The 24,665-nt window shown below is 39.4% G+C and overlaps 3 protein-coding genes across 7 annotated transcripts; 1 reads left to right on the top strand and 2 right to left on the bottom strand.

Annotated features, from left to right (window-relative positions):
• LOC113097271 (60S ribosomal protein L28-like) lies at positions 1 to 2,188 on the bottom strand. Its single transcript, XM_026262502.1, has 5 exons — positions 2,106 to 2,188; positions 1,366 to 1,459; positions 700 to 823; positions 347 to 465; positions 1 to 148 (listed from the first exon to the last, which is right to left on the bottom strand). The coding sequence occupies exons 2-5, from the start codon at positions 1,447 to 1,449 to the stop codon at positions 59 to 61; spliced, it is 417 nt and encodes a 138-aa protein (XP_026118287.1). The 5' UTR covers positions 1,450 to 1,459; positions 2,106 to 2,188; the 3' UTR covers positions 1 to 58.
• Positions 2,189 to 2,427: 239 nt separating this feature from the next.
• LOC113097270 (polyadenylate-binding protein 4-like) lies at positions 2,428 to 4,700 on the top strand. 3 transcript variants are annotated; one of them, XM_026262501.1, is made up of 7 exons: positions 2,428 to 2,671; positions 2,793 to 2,866; positions 3,001 to 3,113; positions 3,200 to 3,299; positions 3,655 to 3,776; positions 3,869 to 3,963; positions 4,117 to 4,700. In XM_026262501.1, the coding sequence occupies exons 2-7, from the start codon at positions 2,793 to 2,795 to the stop codon at positions 4,156 to 4,158; spliced, it is 546 nt and encodes a 181-aa protein (XP_026118286.1). In that variant the 5' UTR covers positions 2,428 to 2,671; the 3' UTR covers positions 4,159 to 4,700. The 3 variants fall into 3 exon arrangements, with proteins under 3 accessions (XP_026118286.1, XP_026118285.1, XP_026118284.1); XM_026262500.1 differs by having other exon boundaries at positions 2,755 to 2,866; positions 3,655 to 3,716; XM_026262499.1 differs by having other exon boundaries at positions 2,755 to 2,866; positions 4,117 to 4,699.
• A 508-nt stretch (positions 4,701 to 5,208) lies between these two features.
• On the bottom strand, positions 5,209 to 24,620 carry LOC113097269 (protein transport protein Sec16A-like). Of its 3 annotated transcripts, XM_026262498.1 has the most exons (32): positions 24,467 to 24,620; positions 19,792 to 22,186; positions 19,279 to 19,716; positions 19,031 to 19,164; positions 18,670 to 18,764; positions 18,456 to 18,573; positions 18,184 to 18,373; positions 17,930 to 18,098; positions 16,454 to 16,596; positions 16,061 to 16,122; positions 15,808 to 15,946; positions 15,455 to 15,694; positions 15,034 to 15,131; positions 14,862 to 14,943; positions 14,656 to 14,773; positions 14,462 to 14,573; positions 14,228 to 14,333; positions 13,317 to 13,457; positions 13,117 to 13,230; positions 12,123 to 12,297; positions 11,643 to 12,034; positions 11,310 to 11,357; positions 10,667 to 10,822; positions 10,506 to 10,586; positions 10,361 to 10,417; positions 10,144 to 10,264; positions 9,254 to 9,394; positions 9,085 to 9,179; positions 8,254 to 8,307; positions 7,794 to 7,853; positions 7,314 to 7,391; positions 5,209 to 6,249 (listed from the first exon to the last, which is right to left on the bottom strand). In XM_026262498.1, exons 2-32 carry the CDS (start codon positions 22,135 to 22,137, stop codon positions 6,190 to 6,192), a joined length of 6,363 nt encoding a protein of 2,120 aa, XP_026118283.1. In that variant the 5' UTR covers positions 22,138 to 22,186; positions 24,467 to 24,620; the 3' UTR covers positions 5,209 to 6,189. The 3 variants fall into 3 exon arrangements, with proteins under 3 accessions (XP_026118283.1, XP_026118280.1, XP_026118282.1); XM_026262495.1 differs by having other exon boundaries at positions 19,279 to 22,186; XM_026262497.1 differs by lacking the exon at positions 7,794 to 7,853 and having other exon boundaries at positions 19,279 to 22,186.
• Between the last annotated feature and the right edge of the window lie 45 nt (positions 24,621 to 24,665).

Genomic DNA, 24,665 nt, shown 5'->3' with positions numbered 1-24,665 from the left:
TAGAGAGAAATTTTGACCAAAAGCAATTTATTAAGTCAAAAGTTTTATATGCAACTATTTATGAACTCTTGGGAGCCCTGGAGCGCTTCTTCTTCACCACCACAGGCTTCTGACTCCTCAGGATGGCACTAACGCGTCTCAGAGCAGCCTGGAGGACAGAGACAGAGCAGTCATCTACTGAACAAGAGCATCAACTCCTTACTTGATTTTAAAGAACCTGCATGATTTCAAAACACACTGTCAACTTAAGAGCTGTAAAGCTTTTATGAATTAAATAACTCCAAACTGTAAAATGTGTTTCAGAGGAGGGTTTTGGACCCTGTCAGATCAGCATGTGTGAACTCACCATGCGCAGGTCTTTCCTGTATTTATTTTTGCGGATGATGTTCCTCACGCTGGCGAGGGTGGTGCGAGAGTTCTTGTTGATGGTGATCTTCTCATATGAGGTGGCAGGTTTACACTGACCTGAAACACATGCAACCTTTTAACTTTTAAAGAATGCCAACAGATGTTTAAAAACAGATTGAGAGCAGAGACGTCTAGATTAATGGCTGATTTCAGAAATAAATCACAAGAGACCTACAAAATAGACATGCAACCTTATGGCATCCTAAAAATATGCAACCTAAATTTACTGAGCTTCGATGGTTGTGAAAGTTCGAACCCCTGAACCTCCAAGTGTCCAGTTTGTCCACTCACCAGCACGTTTCTTCAGGATGACGACCACACCTTTACCATCAGCGGCTGGCTCGATGCCAACAGTCTTGCGGTGAATGAGGCCATTGAAGCGGAAAGCATTCCTGGCCTTCAGGTTATTTGGCTCCTGGAAGAGAGGAAGAAAATTTGAGATCATAAAGCGGTAATTATTTAATATGCAGCAAAATGAAAAACACAGGAAATATTAGTAATACAAAAGGGACAACTAAGAAAAGCTCTTAACTAGTTGATCTGGAATCTGTTCTGACAGTCAAAAAAATAAATAATCGCATTGCTCAGATAAAGTGAGACTTTATTTTTACCACGGTTATTTCAGTGAAAATCGGTGTTGCTTTAGTAAATCGTACTTATGCATATTCAAAAGTGTACATTTTCCTCAATATACTGGAACACAGCAGCTCATAAACAGCAACTGTAGCATCTGAGAGAGAAACCTTGAAGCAGATCCACTAGATTATGATCACATACGATTGGAAAATAATGATCATTTTCTGAACGGTGCTTAATCTAAGCCTGCATCCTTTCTCTTGAATTAGTATTTCTGCTTGCAACACCTGGATATACACAACACCAGCTTATTGATGAGTGCATTAAATATAACCCAGGTCTCAGGAGTGTCTTCATTGAAACTGAACAGCAGTGACTCACGGTGCTGTAGGTCTGCTTGTTCCTCTTGATTAGGAAACTGGAGGTGTTCCTGATGACCATCCACTGCAGGTGAGGCGATGCCATGATGACCGTCCTGAACGCACAAAACAAGGCAACAAATATCATTTATACGGATCATAATTCATAACAGTCACATCGAGCGCATATCCACCGAAAACTGCACCTAAATTTATCTATGTGTGTAACTTGCGTCATATATTTGCGTATATAATGAGTTTCACGTTTATTTTGAACTTGCAAAACGTACATTTAAACAAAAAATAAGGAAAATACTGAAAAATAAAGTTGACATTTTATTATATTCTGAAAATAAAATATTAATAGATTTTGTGCCCGTGATCTTGTCACATCACCAACTCAAAGACCCTCATACAAAACCGGAGCTGTAAAATAAAAATAAATAAATAAAAAACCTAGTTATTAACATAAACAACGCTCTGAATGTGAGTAAATCCAAATTTTATTTAACGGTCTAGAGTGTTTTTACCCTATCTAGCATTAGCAGTGTGGTGCTCGTCTCTCACTCACTAAAGGCCTCGCTAAGCAACACCGGCAGCGTTTAGAATGAAATATCCTTTTTATTGTAACTACACCGAGTGGTGTAACTCATAAACAACTTATATCATATTCGACACAGATATATACCCGTTTAATGCTGAAATTTGCGTTATAAAGTGTTTAATCGACCGTTGAACAGCGACACAAGTCGACCACGTTACCTTTTCAGCAGAGGAAAAGCGAAGGAAAGGAATGAGTTCCAGTTCCGGTGTAGCTTTCGTACTTTCTTACGCCTCTGTGATAATTAGTAACTTAGTCATTTCCCTTATTTGTCAGACTGTATGAAATTACGAAGATGTGCTTAAGATACATTTTCAAATAGTTCTCGGAAATGTATTTAGGTATCCTTCGTTAAATATACATTTTAAGCAGGACTATATGTTTGATGTACAGTGCGGAGGGAGACAAACAGTGCAGCAGTCAGTGGTGCAGCTGGTGTACGTCTAGCGCTCAATGTGCTCTACGTCATTTTCATGCGTCCTCTAACCACATCAACACAGCTCTCATGCCTGCTCTAAATACATTATTATGATTCATATTCAACCTCATTGAGAACAGTTATATCATATAATTGACGGCGGAGTATAGACATGTGATACTGTAATACGTATGATTTATTAAGTTAATGCTACAGTGATGGATAATGATGAAGATCTGGAGACTCTGGGAGAGAAACTGTATGATCTGATATATCCTAAATACACTGAGATGACAGCTAAACTTACAGGTGACAGAATCTATCTATCCATCCATCCGTCTGTCTGATATTGTGATGATATTAGTCAAAGTTCATTTTTGTGATGTTTGCAGGCATGCTGCTGGAGTTACCTATTTCTGTTGTATCTCAGATGTTGTATGATGAAGCTCTGCTGAATAAAGCACTGGAAAGAGCACTGACCGCTCTCACGTCATTGGACAGCAGGTATCACACTGATTTTTTTATTTTTAACAAAATTTAACATAAAATGCATAATACTAGACACAAATCTCAGAATAAAGCATTTGATATTGTGTCTTCACAGGACAAAGGAACATTATTATTTATTCTCTTCCCAGTGAACCTGTGTCTCACACTGATGATGCGGCGTCTGTGTCCTCCGACTCTCTGGGTGAACAGCTGTTTGACCTCATTGACCTCTACAACACTGGACACACACAGAAAATAACAGGTACATTTACTGACATGCTGCAAAAACACCGCAGGAAGGAATTCAAAGTCTGTTGGAATTGTTACGTTACTTTGACAACTATACAGGCATGTTATTGGAGCAGAAGAAGGGGGCGGTGATTCAGCTGCTGTCGGATCATTCGCTTCTCGAGGAACAAGTCAAGATCGCCTTAAAAACCTTGCAGGAGTAGGTGCTTTTGGATTTTTTAACAGCTGCATTGAAAAATAAGGATTAAGTATGAAATAATATCTTCTGAATCATTCCTACATGTGAAAATGTGCTGAGAATTGAACAATCAGTTGTAATCTGCTCCGATTCAGATAGGAGTCATGTCTGTTTGCCAGTTGAAGAATAATACGAGGAAAAAAAATGCTACGAAATGCATCATAATTGAGCAATTTTGTTAACGCTTGAGCAAAACAAGCATTATTTTTAAAATCAACCCTTAAAAATTAGTAAGAAACAACAATTGGATTTGTCAGATTTTCTGCAGTGTATTTGGCAAGTGTCAAACGCTCTGCTCTGTTTATCTGCGGCTCAGGCAGGGTGACGAGGCGACAGATGTGAGTGACAGCTCTGATCCAGGGGAAGCGGAATCCATTGGTGAGACGCTTTTCAATATTGTGTGCCAGTTAGACCCCACCCACTGCGCTGACATCACTGGTGAGCTACTCAGCTCATTTGAATAGTCTTCTTGAGATTGTTTTTGTACACACTGTGTGATATGCTGAATGTGTGAACATTTGTGTGTGTAGGGATGCTGCTGGAAATGGATTCTGAAACGCTGAAACAGATTCTGTCTGACCGGAGCATGTTGGAAATCGCAGTTCACAGAGCAAAAAGTGCACTGGTACTTTAACCAAATAAACACACACTTCCAAGGCTTTATTGCAATTTGTGTATTTTCTGATGAAGTATGCATAGAAGAGCAGTGAGTGAACTTTTACTTTTTGAGAAGTGACCAGCTAACACTTTAAATAATTTTTTTTCTTTTTGTCCACAGGAGGGCGCTTTGAAGCCAACACATACAGAAATGTCAGAATGAGGCTTGGAATCTCTGCAGACCACGTGACCGCAAGAAACGTGGGACTTTGAGGTCTAGATTGCTGTATTTTTTACTTTTATACAAGACATTGTTTACATGGATTTTTGCCACTTTTTTTAAATATGTGAAGTGGAGAGAAAGGGGAAACTGTGTCAGAATACATCACCGGCTGGATTCAAACCTCCTTCAACTGCATGAGCACCTCAGCTAAAAGCATCTAGAGCATGTGCATTTACCACTAGGTCATGGCTTTGACATTCCAGAGCTATCCACACATTTTTACGAGCATGTTTGCAATCTTTTCATGATTTGTGCCATAATCCGCCATCACTAATTTTTTTCCATAGTTTAGTTCAGAATAATATATTTGTCTGTAAATAATAAAATTATGAAAAGCTTCACTTTCTAGTTTTGTTTGAGATTCATGTATATTCATAAAGTGTAACATGAAGCCATGGCGATATTAAAGCAAAGATGAATTGGTTTTAAGCACATTTTCAATTAAAATTGTTTATATATTCAGCAAACATGCATTAAATTGATCAAAAGTCACATTATGGTCATTTGTTACAAAAATATTTCAATATCAAATAAATACTTTCTGTCAATGTATTTTTCACAAAAAAAAAAAAAAAAAATCACGAAAAAAAAACTATGATGCAGCACGTTTTCAGCATTAATAATCAATAGTTTCTTCAGCAGTATATTAGAATCATTTCTGAAGGGTCATGCAACACTGAAGACTGGAGTAATGATACTGAAAATACAGGTTCGCGCCAAGAATAAATTACATTTGAAAATATATTAAATTATAAAGAATGTATTATAAATTTTAATATTATTTCACAATATTATTGTTTTTCTGATCAAATCACCTGAGTGAGCATCTTGCCGACCCCAAATTTTTTTTTAACACGGTTAGTTTACATCAATCTGGAATTATTTTAAATAACATGTCGCTAATTCTTTTATAAAATTAGGCATGCAGATAACCTCATATTAAAATTAAGACATTTCATAACTGTACTTTAATAAAAACACTCTAAAGTATTAAAGAGCTCAAAAATATCTTTATTATCATTTTATCAAGAATTGTACAGTCAGCTTCTAAACACATTGGAAAGGTCCGAGCTTCCTTCAAACAGAGCAGACCTTTGGAATTACAAAACCCCGCTGTTACCATGGGAACAAGAACCCCGGAACGAGCGAAGGAATAATGGCGTGCGATTAAGAGACATGAAGACGACCGATCAGAGAGCGAGATGAAGCCAGAGAAATAATAAATGATATTTTATGAGCATAACACAACACATAATGATCACAGGATTTTGGTAAATCATAGAACTGTATGATTCTTCGCTACTGGCAAAATTAAGGATTCGATCAGAAGATGGAAAAACAGATGGGTTTGTTTAGCACGTCATACTATGCGTACACAAACTCATTCTGATGTACAGATCCTGTCTGGCAACAGCGTTTCGACTGTTTCATTTCGACAGGAAGCTTAATAAATATCTAAAACATTCTGGTACACTGCACTGTTCCAATGACAACAGGCCAGACCGCCTTCTAACTCATGCATTGGCTGCCTTCAATCAGCAAGACACGCCCACATCTCCTCCCCACACACACACACACACGTGCTCACATGCACTCGCATTCACCCTGTTGAAGTGAGCAGACTACAAGAGGAAATCAGACTACACAGGGCTAAAAATGGACATATTGCACTTATATTCACACTGCTCAGGTTGAGGAAGTGCCGCCCGGTCCGTACAAACACAGAACAAGAGGATAGCGTAAGACTGTGATGGTACGATGAGTCTAGAAGGAGAAATGAAGAAACCGAGTCTGATCCATTCACTCCGACTTCAGCACAGATGGGAAATCCATGATTAAGACAGCGACAGCATTATTCGGGAGGCTAAGGGCCACATGCCAATGTTTCCAGAAGTCCAGGCAGGAACCAAACTTTAGTCTGATCTGGTCTAGAGCCACAGATTGATCTAGAACTACAGCGATACTGTTATTTCACTGTTTATATCCTCTCTGTGCCAGACGACCAGGTCGAGTGCGGCTTGTGGGAACAGACTGAAAAAGACAGAGAAAGACATTTAGATGTCAGTTTCTAAAGTTTGTTTTATGCACTGGTCAGTTTTCATCCACAACTAGTGAAAAGAAAACATATCAAATACACCTTTAAGTGTTTCTTTTAATAGACTATATCTGTTTGACTCTAGATTTCAATTACAGTACATATCTTTAAAGTCCTAGATGAGTTTTGAGAAATCTCCACTTTAGTAGCACTTTTAGTACCAGACTTTTTATTCCTTTAAATCAATAAGCTTAAGAATTTAATAAAAGTTACATTTCATGAAAAGAAGAAGAAAAAAAAAACTGGTTATATCCAATGTCCAGATTTATTTTTTGAAAATGCATGCAATTTAGTACCTCATTTGCATATGTAACCATAACTTGTAATACAAAACAATTGTCTTAATGTCCTGTGGGACTTACTGATTCATTTTTTTTTACCTCATTAACCTGCCATAAATATTGCCATTTATTATTTACTATGTTTCTTTGTATTCGTCCAAATTAACAAATATCATTCTTCTTCATGTTTACTTAGTATAAAACATGCCTTGATTATTTTCAACTAGATTTTTACCATTATATTAGAAATTTCTTACATTAAACATTTTAATATGTTTGACAATGATCTTTTAGTCTTACTTATATCTTATTATAGTATTCTTTATTTTGAACTAGCTATTTTCATATTTTCAGTTTTCATTTTAAAGTATTTTTTAAATTATTTAATTTAAATCTAATAATACATTTTTATAAATTTAATAAATCTAAGTGCTGTGTAATTTTCTTTTTAATTAATACTGTTAAAATTTTTGTTTAGGCTTTATTTTGTGCTATTTCTAATCAGATTTAATTAATTTTTTCTTTCACTTTTAATTTTAGTCATTTTAGTACTTCAACTTGAATTTATTTCAGTTAGCTGCAAAAATAACATTTCAAATTTTCATGTTTTAATTGAACATTTGTATTTTATTTCAGCTTTATTTCAATTAACAAAAGCGATTTTGTAATAGTTTCAGTTAACAATAACAACACTAGTTTGGCGTCAATGTCGGTCTCACCTGTGCAAACTGGGAGGGGTTATAAAACGTCACGCCTCCTGCAGGTGGAGCTCCTTGTGCTGGCGGCTCCGCGGGAACCTATGAAAACACATTTACAGTTACCACAGAAACAGCAGAGCAACATCACCATGCATCTCCATGGACACAGACTAAATGACTAAATGTAAATATAGACGACCATGCCCACTGGAAGTCATGATTAGCATGCAGCATGTGATTGGTTATTGAATGCGTGCACCAAAAGGACCAGAGCCTCGATCTTCAGCACGCCTCTGAAATCCAAGAGCCCTTCTTATTGGCCGTCAGGGCTGCTGGTGACATATAAAGGTTTCGTGCTGGAGGTGTGGCTACAAGTGTGTGATGTTAGAAGCGTGCAGACAACGTGTGTGCACGTGATTTAGAAAGCACTGTTGTTTTATTATTTGAAGTGTCTGGAAAATGTGTGTGTGTGTGTTTCAGATAAGAACCAGCTGAAAGTACCTGATTTAAATGCTGACTCACTTCTCGAGATAGAGAACTCATTGAGCTAGAACGTGACAGCTAGAACAGCAGGAATAAACCAAACAAACAAACAAACAAATAAAAACACCACAAACCCAAATTAATTCCATGCAGCGCCATCTTAAATCACACATCTCTTGTCAATCATTACAGTAGGATTACATCATGATCAATGCACCTTGCTTTTAAACACACTCACACAATCATGCTCTTTGTGTGATCATAATCAAAGCCAATAATCATAGAATAGAGTGAGAGATGCAAGTTAATGTATGTGTGTGTGAGTGTGTGTGTGTGTTTTTCAGAGGTACCAATTGTACATATGAGCACACGTGCTGTTTTAATTGTGTTAATTCGCATTAATGGGTGAAGGAGCAGGGTGTGACAGGATGAAGTAGCTTTAGAGGAGAACTGGCAAGGTATTAAAGGAGCATCTGACCTCTCCAGACTGGGTTCCCTCCGGGCCAGGAGGCAAAGCATTCGGATTAAACATCTAGAGGGAAAACACACTCATTTAAGTGGATGTGTATTAAAAGCATGTCTACAAAGGATTAGGATAAAAAATAAAATAATTTACTAACTAATGAAATAGCTAATTAATTAATTAACCAAATGCTAGAGAGAAAAAAAACAAACAAAAAAATGGCTCCGATCAGTAAAAAAAAACTTCCTCTGGTGAATAAAATAAATAAAATAAAATAGGACTTATAAATGTTAAATGAATATAAATAAACAAACAAATACCGTATTTTTCGGACTATAAGTCGCACCTAAGTATAAGTCACATCAGTCCAAAAATACGTCATGATGAGGAAAAAAACATAAGTCGCATTTATTTAGAACCAAGAACCAAGAGAAAACATTACCGTCTACAGCTGCTAGAGGGCGCTCTATGTTTTCAGTGTAGACTACAGGAGCACTGAGCAGCATAGAGCGCCCCCTCGCGGCTGGAGACTGTAATGTTTTCTTTTGGTTCATTTCTCTCGGTTCATGCCAAATTAATTTTGATAAATAAGTCGCTCCTGACTATAAGTCGCAGGACACGCCAAACTATGAAAAAAAGTGTGACTTATAGTCCGTAAAATACGGTAAATAAAATATACAAAAGTGCGAATGAGCAAATCAAATTAAAAGAGAAGCCATAAAATGCCAACTGTGTCCTCTAACAACGTTTACCATCAGACATTTAGCTGTTAGACTCAAACTGCCAGTTATGATAGGAACAGAAGTCAAATTGTGGCCACTGTGTGTTGACGTGGATGTTGTGTACCTGTGGCACCGTGGCACTAGTCTGCGCTGGGTTTTCTCCACTGGCTTCTGGAACGCTTCCCTCCATCGGCTGCTGCTGCTGCTGCTCAGCTGGGGCTGGAAACAGCAGTGTTAGACGTCACACACACATACAGTGATGTACATTAACACACTGACGTACACATACACACCTGCAGCTGGTGTGAAGAGGTTGGCTGGCATAGCCATGGGAGCGAGAGGAGCAAACAGGTCAGCAGGAGGCGGTACTGCAGCTGCCGGTTTAGATCCTCCACGACCGGGATTCAACACGTCCACATAACGGCTCTTAGTACCTGAAACACACAAGCAAACTCTCTTACAAAACAGTAGTTATGACAGATTAAAAGACAAAGAGACATTAATAGTGTCTTTTATTTAAACCGCTTTAGCACAACATAGTAATTGATTGGGATTTTCTTGAATTAGTCATTTTGAACTGTCCATTTCAAAGAACTGATTCATCCGTTTGTTTGGCTCATCAAAGTCCCTGTGAGATTTAATTAAAATATAAATAGGTAAATATTGCCATTTACTACTTTGTTTTTTACTACTGGTACCTACAGTATGAACAAATATCATGCCTTCATTATTTTAACTACTGGATTTTTAGTTCTTTCATTTCTTGCAATAACATTTTAATGTATTATTTTAGTATTTATATACTATTTAAGTAATTATTAACATTTTGAACTAGCTTTCATTTTTATATTTTCAATTAAAATTTTCATTGTAGTTAGTTTTAATAAACTAAAGTGCCTTTGTCATTTTTATTTAATTTTTAAAAAAAAATATTTGTATTTATTTTTATTTTAGTTTTAGTCATTTTAATACTTCCAGTGATCTCTTTTTTTGTGTAAATATAACTGATATTTTATTAACTTTATTTAAATTAATGAAAATAATTTTTGGGCAGCCACGACTGGTCAAAACTGTGTGCAATTTTGCATTCCAGAGGAAACACACGTATATCATTTTACTAGAAGATTATTAAATGGACAGACTTCTCATTAGTAAGTAATTAGGAAGAGAAAAGACGACACACCCGCTCTCCTGGAGAACATATTCACAGGTGGCCCCCCTGGAGGACCACCCGCTCCTGGAGGCCTCATCCCTCCCATTGGAGCTTTGGGGAAGCCGGTGGGTGGAGGAGGAGGGGGTTTGCTCTGAAACACATACAAATACCATCATTCACAACGATACATGCACAATACACTACATCTGTACTTTTGTCCATCTGTACTTAAAATCTTGTGCTGTACCTCTTCCTCTGGTTCATCCAGATTCACCCATTTCTGCTTCTTTTCATCCCAGACAATCTGAAAAATCAAAGTTTTCTCTTAATCGATGCTATAAGACAAGACGATCATGAGAGAGAGCAGGATGTTGTTGGAGGTAGGTGCCTACAGATTTGTTCTTGTCGTCGGGCAGATGAGCTTCGTTCTTCCGCTTCGGATACAGCCAGGTCAGCCAGCCACCACTCGCTCCCTGACGAAAAACAAAATTGTGAAAGATTTTCTAGTGCATATCCAGTGGGTCTCAGTATATGTTTATATGCAAGCATGTACTTTTTGGGGAGAGTCTTTCTTGGTCTTCTTGGGTTCGTCCTGTGGCGGAGCCTCTGGGATAGGAGGGGGAGGTGGAGAGCCCTGATTGGCTAGAGAACTGCTGCGCTCCCGTCCAGAATGATTGGACGATTCTGATGTTGTGCGAGACCGAGGACCCTGTTTGTTTAAACACCAAAGTGTGGAGTTTTTTAAAATGCTTTTGAAAGTCACTTACGCTAATAGATGCTGCATTTATTTGATCAAATATAGGAAAACAGTAATATCGTTAAATATTATTAAAACTTAAGGTAACTGTTGTATTTGAATATATTGTGAAATGTAATTTATTGCTGTGATGCGCAGCTGTATTTTCAGCATCAATCCTTCAGAAATCATTCTAATAAGTTGATTTGCTTCTCAATAAACATTTCCTATTATTATTATTATTAATGTTGAAAACAGCTGTGCAGCTTCATATTTTTGTGGAAGGTTCAAAAGCACAGGATTTATTAGAAATAGAAGTATTTTGCAACATCAAAAAAAAAAAGTCTTTACTGTAATTTTTTATTAATTTGACGCACCCTTGTTGAACTTATGTAAAAAATAAAATAAATAAAAGCACTCATTGAATGGTACTATGTGTATGTATATGTATAGACTGTACCATTTGCACAGATGACTGGGAAGTGGTTCTTGATCTTCTGCCAGGGCCCTTAAAAAGTAACAGTTTTTAACAGATTTCATAGAATATAAGTGTTATATTTCATAAAAACGAAATATTAAACAATCTATTCTTTGTAAGAGTAATACAGTGTATTGCATTTAAAAAGCAATATTACCTGACGCTGGTGATAAAAGTAAATATGGAGTAACAGGCAACAAAATCCAAGAAAATATGAATCTAACATAACTTGTGTGTTATATTCCATTAAAAGTAACGATTCTACATTTTATGCAACAATGTAACATGACCTTATTCTAGCTTATTGTAACTCACCATGCGTGCCATTTCATCATAGAAGTCCTTCCCTTGTGGAGGGGGGGCAGAGAACGAGGGAGATGACTGGGGGAACTGCTGAGGAGAGGGAGGGACAGAGCCATGTTCGGACCGAGGCATTGGTGGGGGCATCTGAGGAGGCATTCCTGGCGGCATCTGTGGAGGCCTTTCTGTAGGGCTGTACGTTGGAATTTGTGGGGACATTTGTTGGGGTATTTGTGTGGGTATTTGGGGTGGCATGAGCATGTATTGGTCATGCATTTCAGGTAGGAAAGGTGCTGAAAATTTTGGCTGTGGTGGCCCAGGGGCTACTGGGTAGAACGGAACACTTTCACCAGAAGGCGGAGCCTGCTGCAGAGGGACCGCCCCATCCTGAAGAATAGTGGGAGGAGCTAAAGGAGACAGTAAAATAGATGGTAAATGATTACAGAATCAAAACAGATTCTTCTTCTTAAGTTCACATTCTATAATGAGTCGTACCTGGTGGCATGAGCTGAACACCAGCTGAGGGCATAAGGGAGGTCATGAGAGGATTGTGGGGATCAGGGTTCAGAGTCGAGGGGTCAGGTGGGCTGCAGTGGTCTTCTGAACTGGGTGTACTGCAGTGATAAAGCTGTGGGGTGCTGTGATCCGCACGTAAGGTGATCGCACCATCCTGAATGGGACAATAACATGCACGTGATCGGAACACAGTCTAATGTGAACATACAAGAATATAAGTGCATTACCTTACTGAACAAGTAACTCTGGTATGGCTGCATGATTGGGGGAAAATTGAATTCAGTTTTTTTTTTTAAAAAGCTTCAGAACTACACAATTTGGCCAAAAATGTTGCAACTTTACCAATATAACTATAAAATAATAATAACAATAATAATAATAATATTTATTAAGATTTTGATGATGATGATGACAGTTGTTGTTATTATTATTATTATTAATAAATAAAATATTAAATATAATAAGAAATGTTATAAACCTGATTTTTCCAGATAAAATAATGCAACTAATTAAAAAGTTTTTTGAGCTGTTTACACAACTGCACATTTTGGCCAAAATTTTGCAATTATACATCAATATAATTATGTAAATTATATAAATATCATTATATAAACTAATAAAAGTAATGATGAGGATGATAAAAAAAAAGAAATATTCATATTGTAATAAGAAATTCTTTCCTTAAAATAAGAGTATTTAAAAACGAATATTTTTCAAGCTTTTATTTTGTTGGAAAACCACAAGTTGCTCTTAAGGTTTTTCATTTTTGGTAAGCATTTATAAATGCTTCTTATTACAAAGCCATTATGATTTGATAAAAGACATGATTTGATAAAAGACAACAAGTTCATTTTTATTTCAATTAATCAGCCTTTTCTGGCTTTACGCTTTTAAATTAAAAAATCCTTAATTTACTGGGACTATGCAGGAACAGAGTAATGCATGACTTATGGATAAAAGAAAACACACACACCTTGATCTGCCCATCGAGCTGTCTAAGATGCAGTAACCAGTCAGGCTCTATAAATAACTCCTGCTCTGGTCTCTCCTTCAGCTGAGGGTCAAAGAACCTCAACCTCAGAGACATCTGTAATCACAAACGAGAAGAAAGATTAGACAGAAATGTAAACTCAGAGACAGACAGAATCGTCTGTTGCCTGTTGGTTTAAGGACCTGTATGAGCTGACTGACGAACACAGGTGAGAAGTACTCAGGTAGGCTCAACAGGGTGCGAGAGATGACCTCACAGTAATGTAAGGCCTGAGCGCAGAGTCCCGTCTCCGCCAGTCGACACGCGTAGATGAACTTGAACACCTGCACAGGTCAAAAGGTAAAGGGTCATGGTCTTCCTAGAATTGAGGATTGTTAATATTAGGGCTGCAAGGCATTGAACTATCTTTGAAAGAAATAATCGTTCTAGAATGACTGGGATGATTCTGTTGGGAAGTGCATCTATGTAGGAAAAATACAGTAAAAATACTTTTAAAAAGCAATTCTGAAGACTTCTCTGAGCACAAACCAACCTTTTATTCTTTAACAACATGGGAAAAACCTGGCAAATCTGGGATGTTCACAATTGGGTTTTCTCTAAGAACCAACTCAAATCTCCTTCAGTGCGATAAAGAAAATGGTTTATTTGTCTGCAAATAAATATATGCTCTGATGGTTTCAGAGTGAAGCATGGCACAATGTTAATTTACACGCATACAGCTTGTCATATGCTGTTTCAGCTTCTAAAATTGGTTTGATTTATAGTAAGTGAACCAAGACACTGAAACAGCAGATCAGGAGCTGTACGCTTGTAAAAAAAAAACACAGTGCCACACTTCATTCTGAAACCGGCAATGTGTATATTAATTTAATTATTGCAGCTTTCACAATATGTCTATTGCATTTAGCCATATTGTAATATTGATTTTTATTTTGATACACTGTACAGCCCTAGTAAAGATAGGCTCATAAAATATTGTTTATAAAACTGAATTTATTTATTTTTCTGTTTGACATGCCGCCAAATAATTGGTTGTGAAAACATCCTTAGTAGAGTAATGCAATGTGTGTGTGTGTGTTTGTGTTTGGCTCACCTGGAAGTTTGGCAGAGAGAGAGGCTGTGAGCTAAGAGACTGAGCGTATTCATATGATTCTGTACGCTGAATCGCCTCTGACGAGCAGAACTTCACAAATGGCAAGCTGGGAGAGATCAGAGTGAATGGGTGTTAATGCAAACAACTGCACTGTACAACTGCACATTTTATGTCCTTGATGTGTATAGTTGTGTGAATACATATGTCTAATCAACTGTTTGTGTTATTACACACCTGTGATTGGAGCCAATAAGGACCATCTTGGTGCTTTTCTTGGTGTAAACGCCAAAACCCAACTGAGCCATCAGGTAACAGAAATGGGCTGCATCCACTAGACCTTTAGATGCTGTGAACACATAGGACAGTCTTGACTACAGATCCAATGCTACTATAACATGGGTTTATGCTTTTCATCTACGTTTATATACCTAAAGTGTCCCCCATGGTGGAAATGGTGCGGGTGTCAAGATCTAGAGTGTGTGTGAGGTTGGACAGCACCATGGCCAGATGAGGGCGCCAATCGCCCCATTTCTCATCTCCGCAACACTGTCAGAAAAACAGAAGATGTATGTGAAGACAAGCATTGCGTAAATGACTAAATTAACACATCAAGTGCACAAAAACTCTCCCATACAGTAGCAGCAGCTGGCATCCGTCCTGACATGAGCTGGTACACCGTCTGAAGAGGGTCGTTAATAGGCAGGCTGTTGGCAAATCTGAAAACAACAAATATAAACACAATTTAAGCCTTGTTTGTTGCTTTGAAACTACGCAGCCATAGGTCACTGTAAGTAGATGTGGTCTACCTCGTCATGACACGAGCGTGTGTTCTGTTGTCCATCTTACTGGCCAGTAACAGCGCGTGACCCCACAGGCCTTTCTTCATAGCAGACTCCAGAGCATCCTAACAAACATACACAAACTTCTCAATTGTCTTTCCACTGTTTAGATATATAGCTTTGTCAGTGGGGACAAAGATGTAATCTACATCCACATAAAATAATATGCAGACTGGTTCCCCATGCAATACGACTAGACAATATTATTATTAAAAACATTTAGATTTGTTTAAATGAACATAACCTGCCACAAAATAAAACTGAACAGGATATTCAACCAGTCACAATATGGTCCAGGACTTCATGTTATCCACTGGAACCAATTGGATCATGAAAAGTGGTCTCTATGTGGCTGAAGGGGGAAAGGAATTCATGCATTTTGTCTCGCCTTCTTGCGGCCGAAAAGTAGTAGTTCTCTGAAGCGCTCCGTCTCCTTGCCGACATTCTCTGGCACGCCCATGAAAGTGTCTGACAGAAGGGATATTGGCCCCGCCTCTTTCTCCTCAGCATGCTCTATTGCTTCATTGTTGAAGTCGATGAGATTAGCCTCATTGGGTGATTTTCCCGGCAACCAGACAGAGCGATGCTCCTTCAGTAACAGGTCAGCGATGTCTGTGCCCACTACCGTCTAAAACAAAAACGAAAAACTACTCAGTATACAAAAAAAAGGAACTGGCATCAAACAAGCAATCAAACACAATACACACTCTTAGTTAAGGCTAGGGCTGCACAAACACTCACCCCATTCTGGCGACACAGCAGCACAATGAACTCCCAGATGAGGTAGGCGGAGTCTTTGTCGATGAGGTCATCGTTTCGCAAACACTCTTGGGCTTTGTTCTGAGCAAACTTTATGACATCCACCTTATGAGTCTCCTCTCTGTGGACATACACATGAGACGATGACTGAATTGTTTGTCTGTGTACGTGGCTCTAACAGTGTCAGGGTATTCACACGTACACCTTTATTTAGTAAATAAAGCAAGACTATTACTTGACGAGTGGGCCAGGGAATGAACGCATTTCTGACTGCTCTGGAGAATCCTGCAGAATCATCTGGAATAACATCACAGCCATATTAGATGCAAATAATGTAGTTGTCTAATTATCATGGACCTTTTCATAACCAAATCACAAAAGCAAAATCAAGGGAGCTGAGAATCAAGGGGAAGGCTAAAAGTTGAAAAATATAATTGCAAGGTAACTCAATTAGTTGCAAAGTATAATTTTTTTAAATGGTAAAACTTTTTTACAATGTAGGCAAGTACCTAGGAACATCTGATAAACAAGCTGATTATAGAATTTATTAACTGAAAAAAAAAGATATCGGTGATAACTTGCAATAGATTTATATATCAGGATATTTGCACGTTGATTCAAATGTTACCTCCATACTGTGGATTTCTACAAGTGTAGGCTGGCCAGCAGAGGGCAGGTTGGGTTGGACGAGGATCAGCTGACCAGCCGGACCAAACCGAGCACAGCGATGAGGAACAGAATACTTCTCCGGGGTCAACGGCCTTGGAGGAGCTGAGAAAGAAGAAATAAATTGAGAAAGACACAGGGGAAGATAATTCATGATCATTTTACTTCCCCCACAAAATCAGGAAGCTTTTATTAAAGGGATAAAAATGCAAGGCAACATTACTCATTTTTATTTAGTTTTACTTTAAGTATTAAAATATCTATAATAAAAAATAAAAAATCTAACTACTTTTCTAATCTTTTTGTATTAAATTTTTTCATTTATTATGCAATTTTGTGTGTGTGTGTGTGTGTGTGTGTGTGTGTGTATATATATATATATATATATATATATATCAGTCCCTCCAGAAAAACATAGATTTTTTTTTGTGATTGTTGCGGGCAAAAATCCTTCATTTTGCGGCACGTTTTCTTAAAAAATGCGATGGAATATGCGGGATATTTTTGCAATTTTATGCGATGAAATTGCAAAAACTGCGGTCTGATGAAAAAGAGAAAAAAAGGCGATTTCTCCAACACCTTTTTCTCACTAGGCTACTACCTTAATGTAAAGAGTAATTTCATATTACTTCCTATGATAAGGAGCATACTAAATCACAGAATATTTAAGTTGCAATCTCTTACTGCAACGTAAATTATTTTACATACTACTAATATAATTACAACTGTAAGTTTTTGGTACTGTTCTGTAACAAAAAAGTGCAATCTTACAACTGTAAAGTTGTATCAACTTCTGGATGAAACTACAACGGTGTTAGTAGCCTAGTGTGAAGGGGGTGTTGGGGGAATCACCTTTTTTTCTCTATTTCATCAAACCGCAGTTTTCGCAAGTTCTAGCAATATAATTTGGCTCCACTGTCATGTAACAAATCGGGAAACTGCTTCGCGCATTCTTTTGCGCTTATTTTTGTTGGCAAATAAGAATGATTTGCATGCTTCAAGTCTCACCCTGGTTTCACCGCGGGGGTTTGCAGATGATGTTCACGTCACGCAATTACGTCACTTCGTAAGGTTCCCATGGCAATAGGGGGAAAATGGCGCTTTACTTGTGTGAGGTAAACGCAACATTTTTCAACTTTCTGCTAATATATATGTGAGGTTTTTGCAACGAAAATACAGGGATTATGAAATCTTGCTAGCCCCGCATATTTTGCTTTCTGAAATCGACAATTTATGCGGCGAAAGAGCGGCGTATTTGAAAAAATGCGACCCCGCATAACTATACGGCCTTTGGCTGATTATGCATTAAATCAGGCGATCGCATAATTATGTTTTTCTGGAGGGTCTGATATATATATAGAAGGCTACGGCTCTAAAGAAAATCCCAATGTTAAATGGAACATTATGGTTGACATTGGGCTTTATGTGTAATACTTACGCTGCTCTGGGGCAGTCCAGGTGTTGTCTGTAGAGTAAGGTATCTGACTGTAATCTGTAGTATCTGAAGGGTTAGGATACTGGCTGTAGGTGTAATCCGCTGGAAGAGTTGTCCCAGTGGTATCGTAGACTGCACTGACCAAATCTGGTTGACTTCTATACACTTGACTCTGTATAAGGAAGAAATTTGTTATAGACACAATAAGATCTAAAACACACACAAACACACACACACACACACACACACAAACATACCTGTTGTGATCGTGAGCTGAAGCCACTGTGTTGACTGTGTGATGAATGCACACTGTGTGCTGATTGTTCACTGTGAACCGAACGGCGGTCAAAATCGTCAGCGTACGGATCGCGGCGTCGGTAGTCGTCATCAAAGCTTGAGTCATAACCAGGGTAATATCGCCATTGATCATCATAGCCCTCTCTTCCCCTAGCAACCATTACCATGAAAACTCAGTTAGAGAGGTGTCAGCATGTACAAAAACATTATTTGCACAAGTGTATTTGTGTACCGGTTTTGATATTGTTGGTTGTAGTAGGCATCTCCATAGTACCAGCCATATACTTGATCATAGTAGGCTCTGTAGCGTGGATCATAAGCAGCATTTGGATCATACCACCTGCTCCTGTCTGAAAACACACAAACACACACTCATAAGCAAAAAGCAGAAACCATATTTAGCCCTTGGGTGCATAGAGAACAAGTGTCTGTAGTGCTGTCTTTACCTCCATAGGCATCATTCTGTCTTTTATAGTAGTTTGCATAGTATTCATCATAGGCACTACGGCTGGTTCTAGAAACATCGTCTTGATACCCCTGTCTAAGATAAAAAATTAAAAAACAAGGGAAACATGTTATTGATATTAAAGACAAAAAGTACAAAATCCTCAATCTAAGGATGCTTTGAAACTAGGGCTTCTGATGCTGAAGAGTCACGATCATAAGTGCTGTATAGGAACCATTTTGTGCATGTAAAATTAGGGTGTAAAATAAAAAGTTCTAGGGATAAACAACTAGAAACTCAATCAACAGAAACAAAGTATGAAAACAGACTCAAAGTTTTAGAAAGAGAGTGAATGACCTGACCTGGAGTTGGGTCTGTCTGAGTATTGGCTGGTTCTAGAACTCGGCCTCTCTGGTTGACGTTCAGCCTCCCGGTAGCCAGGATTTTGACTATCATACCAGCCGTATCGAGGATCTCCTCTACGGTAGGGATCGTCCTACAAAATTAAAAACATACATTAAAATTTGAATATTTTATTAAGTCATGTTTTAAGTCTGTCTTTTAGAAGCTTTGATATGTGGAAACATACTAGGTCATTACATCACTGCACCTGATAGTAGCTTTGAGACCTGGGATCCACAGGGTACTGGGGTGGATACGGCAGTCTTCCATTCTGGTACTCAGGGTAGGGTCCCGGGTAGTACCCTGCGTAACCCGGACCAGGTGGCATTGCAGGAGGAGCACCATAACCTGACTGACCACTTAGAGATGAAGGAGGTCTTTGGGGTTCTTGAAGTGGCTGGGGGGCAGCGTTCCCAGACTGGGGTGGGTAAGAGGAAGGTAGGGCAGATCCGGGAGGAACACCAGGTTGTGTTGGAGGGGCCTGTGGAGGAGGCTGGTGTTGAGCTGGAGGTGGATGGGCAGGGTGGGAGACGTGAGCTGGATCTTTGTCAGGTTGGTTGCTGGAGGGTCGTGGGGTGTTAGAGATCTGCTGAAGGGGCAGAGTCTCACTGTCAGACTGCCCACCCTGCTGTGCATCTTTGGTGACCTGCAGGTAAAAGCCAGGTGTGTTATTCACCAAGCCCGCAGGATGGGCAGACTGAGAGACAGCTGGGACCATCACCTGATTCGTGGACTGTGGTTGATGCATGGAAAAATCAAGCAGCTCATAATTTGAAGGTTCACTGTGACTTGTGGCAGGGGCAAAAGTCAGAGCTTGAGAAACAGAAGGCAGAAGACACTGGCTATCACTTCTAAGAGACGGAGCCCTTGAAAGAACGGGTCGGGGTGCTTGAACAGAGGGCTGAACATCTTTTGCCTGAGTGGAAGAAGTGTTAAAGTTTATTGGTGTTTGAGAGAAAAGAGGCTGTGGCTGATTTGTTGGAGGAGAATTCTGAGGCATTTGATTGGCCACAGAAGACTGAGGGTGTGGGTGCACAAGTGTTGCTGTCTCTTGAGGACTTGTCTGATTGGAGGGTTGTAAGAGGATTTGAGAGGAAACCAAACTGGAAGGTGGCGCAATCAAAACAGGCTGGTTCAGGGTCTCTACTGGAGGTGAGGTCACCAGCAAGGAGGCATACCCCAAACTTGTCTGAGATGTGGAATCTGGGGGAATTTCCAGGTTTTCAGAGGCTGGTTGTGGATCTGGGTTCGCTGGATGCAAATCAAGAGGGCCATCCTCTGGTGGCTGGATGACTTCGGATGGATGTGCTGGAACAAATGTTGCAGCCAGCGAGGGTGCTGCAGGGGCTAACAGTATGTTAGCACCAAGACTGGCAGTGTCATTTTGAGCCCAGAGTGTAGTAGCGGGACTCTCGATGGGGCGTCGTGCTCCCTGAGCTCGAGATGAAGGTCGGCGTTCCGGTAAGTAAATGGTCTCCAAGTTATCTGGGGGTTGTTCTAGGTTGCCAGACTGTATGTCACTTCCACCCTTTTCCATGACCACACGTGCACGATCAACCTCAGCAGGTCGAACTCCTACACTGTGTGAGCGGACAGGCTCAAAGGAAGAATTTGCACTCGCTTGGAACACACCAACTGGTTTAGGTGGGCTAGGAGTTGGGAAAGTTGGACTTGCCTCTGCAGCTGGGTTGGAGTCTATCTGTTCAAAGTATCCACCAGTGGAGAGAGGCAAAGCAGGGTGATCTGGTGGGCGGGGACTTTCCTGTTGGATAAATGTTCCCACTACACCTTGCTGTCGCCGAGGGATGTGGGTGCCACTCTGAGGACCATGCCCACTGCTGTGACTGACATTACTGTAGCTGGATGAAACACTTGCAGAGCGGGCCAGATGAGGTCCAGTTTCAGGTGTCTCCAAATTAGGCCCCCCCTCAAAGGCTTGGCTTGGAGGAGGCTCACTAGGCAGCACTTCCTGGTTTGGAACGCATTCCTGATTCTCCACAGAATCACATGGCCCTGCCCCGGCTCGAATGTTACCAGTGTCATTCAGATATGGACCAGAGAACTCAGTCGTCGAATGGAAAGGGTGATGAATCCCATTTACACGTCCCTCCCCTGACAGTGTTTCTTCATTTTCAACATCATTGCCCCGAAAGAACATTGAAAGAGTTCCGGAATCACTGGGAACTTCAGAGTAGGAGACAGGGCAGGCACGCTGAGACGGATCCTGTGGGTTTTGATTGAACCATGGCTCTAAGGGTCCACCTGACTGACTGAAGTAATTTTGAGACGGGAAGTGGGAGTTCAGTTGCTCAGTCGGAGCAGGACCAGTAACATTTGGTTGAGCTGACTGACCTTGATTCTGAGATTGAGCCAATGGTGGGGCTGTGTGGGAAGAGGACACAGGGGGAAGGGCTTGAGCTTGAAAAGGCTGAGATGGCAGATCACTAGTTGGCTGAAAGTAGTTCTGAACAGAAGGTGGGCGGCTTCTGTGGTCAGGCACCCAGTGAGAAGGTAAGGGCGGCATTGGCTGGGACTGAAATGGAGTCTGGGATTGAACTGGAGGTGTTGGGGCAGTGGAGGGTGGATGTGATGAACCAGAACTGAAGGAAGAAACAGGGTTAGGCAATTGTGCTATATAGGGCATAGGTTCTTGGGAATTAAAGTATCCTGGCTCTGCAGGTGGAGGATTGAAGTTTGGTGCAGGCCCTGGGAGAACAGGTTGAGGTGTAAAAATTCTTGGTGGTGGGCCAGGAGAGGCTGTCTGCGCTGCTCCTGGTGGTGGCCCTTGTGCCGGAGTCGTCGGGTTAAACATGGGCAGGGGAGGACCTTGCATAGGAAGTGGGTTGCTGTTTGTTGTTGGAACTTGGCTGCCCACTGCCATGGGTGAAAAACTTTGTCTTCCAAAGGTAAAAGGATCAGTCACTGGATGTGTGGGTGGGGCAGCCGGTGTCATAGCAGCTGCAGCCCCATGCTTGTGAGGTCTGGTTCTTCTGAAGGCATTTGGTCCACCAGAGGGAGGCGGTGGTCCACTAGCTCCAGGAGGGGCTGTCCGAGGAGGGGGCTGCATTGTTTACACTCACAGGTCTCCAAAGTGTTTATACTTACTGGAGATCTCCCTGTAGTGAAAAAACACAGATTTAGGCCTATGTCATTTCTTGGTGCAAAGACTGTATGACCAAGCTTTGCCTGTTATCAACAAGCATCATGTGAACATACATCCAAAGTTCAATGAATACTGCTAATAGCTGCTCAGCTAAAATAACAATGTCTATTTTGCTTTAAACATTATATGGTGAGAATGTCAACATGGGCCGTCTATAAAACTACACACAAAAGTATCTCTAGCGGACACAAACAAAGTGACTCACCCATTCGTGAACAAGACATGCATTGGTTTTATACAGTATGTCAGTCTATTTTTTAAAAAAAGTGAACTGACAGATTTCGTAAGTAGTAGCATACATTTTGACTTTGTTAAAACTAAGTTTCTTCTCTTATACACAAACATTATCACACCATCTGAGATTCATAAGCCTTATTATGAGTGAGTTCTAAGACAGCAGTACTCCACTATGTTGGCATGTGGAAAGTCACCATGATCAGAAACCTGATATCAGGCACACTGCGTGCTGGGTGTAAGAAATGTGCATTACGTTACATTGAACTTTGAAACCAGTCAGACATTTTTTTTTAAAGCAGGGGGCTTTAAGTACATAGTTTAATCTACAACAACAGCACAGACGCAGTTTATCTGAATAAAAAACAGTGTTTATCATTAAACAACAATGTTCACAGTCACACCAGGTGTGACTAAAACAACACCACTGTGACAAATACAGCATTGGTCAAACATTTGGACAAGTTAAACAGAATATAATGTTTCCAATTGTTTTTTTTAAACATTTTGATTCAAATGTTTATGCTTAAATTATTTTCAAGACAAACATACACTACTGTACTATAAAAGTCAGTAAGGTTAATTATTTTTATTTTTTATAAAGATTTAATACAATTAATTAATTAATTCAGCAAGGATACATTGATCATAAGTGACAGAAAAGACATTAAAAATGTTATTAAATATTTCTATCTTAAATAAATGCTGGTCTTTTGAACCTTATATTCATCAAATACAGAAACAATTATTTAAAATTGTAATATTTCAAATTAATAGTGGAAACTAAATCTAAAATGCTCCAAACTTTTGAACTGTAGTGTAATTTAACTTTTTAGAAAGCTCTTTGCAGAACTGTAATCCAGCAAAGGGTGGTAACTTTGAAGAAGCTTAAATATATGTTTTTTGGTCTTTATATTGGTCTTTTAGTATTAACATACAATGGTGTCATTTCAGTCTTGATCTAAAATGCGAGAAATAGAAACAATCAAGAATGAGTAGGAAGGTGTCCGAACAGAAACTTTACTGTACATCCACAGTAATCTCGCCTCTGTTTACACTCTAGCCATTATAAATCACAAAAAAAACCAAGATATAACACTGAATTTGAACCAATTGTAAACAATAATGCAGCCAGACGGAAAGAACATAATAGCATTTCTGGAGCCCAAGGGGATCATAATTCAGTTGAGGTGCCATATAACAGTCTATGCAGTGGGCTATGCTGTCATGTACAGAATTTTGTAATGTCTGCAGAGATTTTGAGCTGAGATGACAAATAACAAATAAAAAAGCATAATATTACATTAAATATTTTAATACAAATATGCAGTGTTCATATTGCAATACATATAATGTATTGGTCCATTAATCTGTGAATGGGGTAACGTCCACAGTGCACAGAGATTCCGTGTTGACAGTAGTGTATCTCAATTTTTTTGTTTATGCTTTTGGAATATTGCAATATACTGCATTATATCAGGCACTTAGGCGGACACATATAGCCCTCCTCATTGGATTTAACCCACTGATGTCACATCCTGGTCTTTAATTTCTGTCTCTTTAACTACAACTGCAAATGTTCCTAAAAGAGGACCTGTATCAATGTACTGAAAACACACAATAATGTCATGCTGTTAATATGGATCATGTTGCTTAGTGCACAAAACTGTCAAAACAAAACATAAACAATAACGTAAATAAACTTACAGCAGTGTAAACCAAGCAGCAAAGTAAAAAAAAAAAAAGCTGTAGCCAAATTACAATATGACTAATCAATGAAGCCTGGAAATTTAACTACACACCCTGAACAGCTAAATCTTTAAATATCACGAGAAGAAACACAAAGGAATCAACATCAGAAATGTAAATAGAGGATGCGGGGAATTACAGTTGACAGCTGACTGGGCCACTAGCCGTTAGCATGCTAAATATTGCAGCTAATCCCTCGAACCACAGAACTGTCAGAACTGAACAGATTGCTCTATACGGGATCTCTTACCCGTTATCTTCCAGTCGAGATGCACAGATACAAACAAAACTCGATACGAGCGCGGCTGGAGTTGAGTTTCTCAGAAAAGTGCAGGACACCGCGGCTGACACTTGTCCGCCATCTTGGCCGAGCGCGTCCTGCTTGGCGACGTGTACATGTGATGTCACGGATCGATCCCGTTTGGCTCCGCCCAATTCACGGCATAAAA

Source organism: Carassius auratus, unplaced genomic scaffold, assembly GCF_003368295.1.
Source record: "Carassius auratus strain Wakin unplaced genomic scaffold, ASM336829v1 scaf_tig00216167, whole genome shotgun sequence".
Lineage (NCBI taxonomy): Eukaryota > Metazoa > Chordata > Actinopteri > Cypriniformes > Cyprinidae > Carassius > Carassius auratus.
This window is presented reverse-complemented; position numbering and strand designations above follow the sequence as displayed.

Coding starts and splice junctions, on each gene's coding strand:
- LOC113097271 (XM_026262502.1), bottom strand. CDS start 1,449: ATGGCATCGCCTCACCTGCAGTGGATGGTCATCAGGAACACCTCCAGT. Junction 824..1,365: donor ACAAGCAGACCTACAGCACC/GTGAGTCACTGC, acceptor CCTCTCTTCCAG/GAGCCAAATAACCTGAAGGC. Junction 149..346: donor ACAGGAAAGACCTGCGCATG/GTGAGTTCACAC, acceptor TCTGTCCTCCAG/GCTGCTCTGAGACGCGTTAG.
- LOC113097270 (XM_026262499.1), top strand. CDS start 2,581: ATGGATAATGATGAAGATCTGGAGACTCTGGGAGAGAAACTGTATGAT. Junction 3,777..3,868: donor CCACTGCGCTGACATCACTG/GTGAGCTACTCA, acceptor TTGTGTGTGTAG/GGATGCTGCTGGAAATGGAT. Junction 3,964..4,116: donor ACAGAGCAAAAAGTGCACTG/GTACTTTAACCA, acceptor TTTTGTCCACAG/GAGGGCGCTTTGAAGCCAAC.
- LOC113097269 (XM_026262495.1), bottom strand. CDS start 22,137: ATGCAGCCCCCTCCTCGGACAGCCCCTCCTGGAGCTAGTGGACCACCG. Junction 12,035..12,122: donor TGTTCAGCTCATGCCACCAG/GTACGACTCATT, acceptor TGTCTCCTTTAG/CTCCTCCCACTATTCTTCAG. Junction 10,587..10,666: donor AGAAAGACTCTCCCCAAAAA/GTACATGCTTGC, acceptor GTTTTTCGTCAG/GGAGCGAGTGGTGGCTGGCT.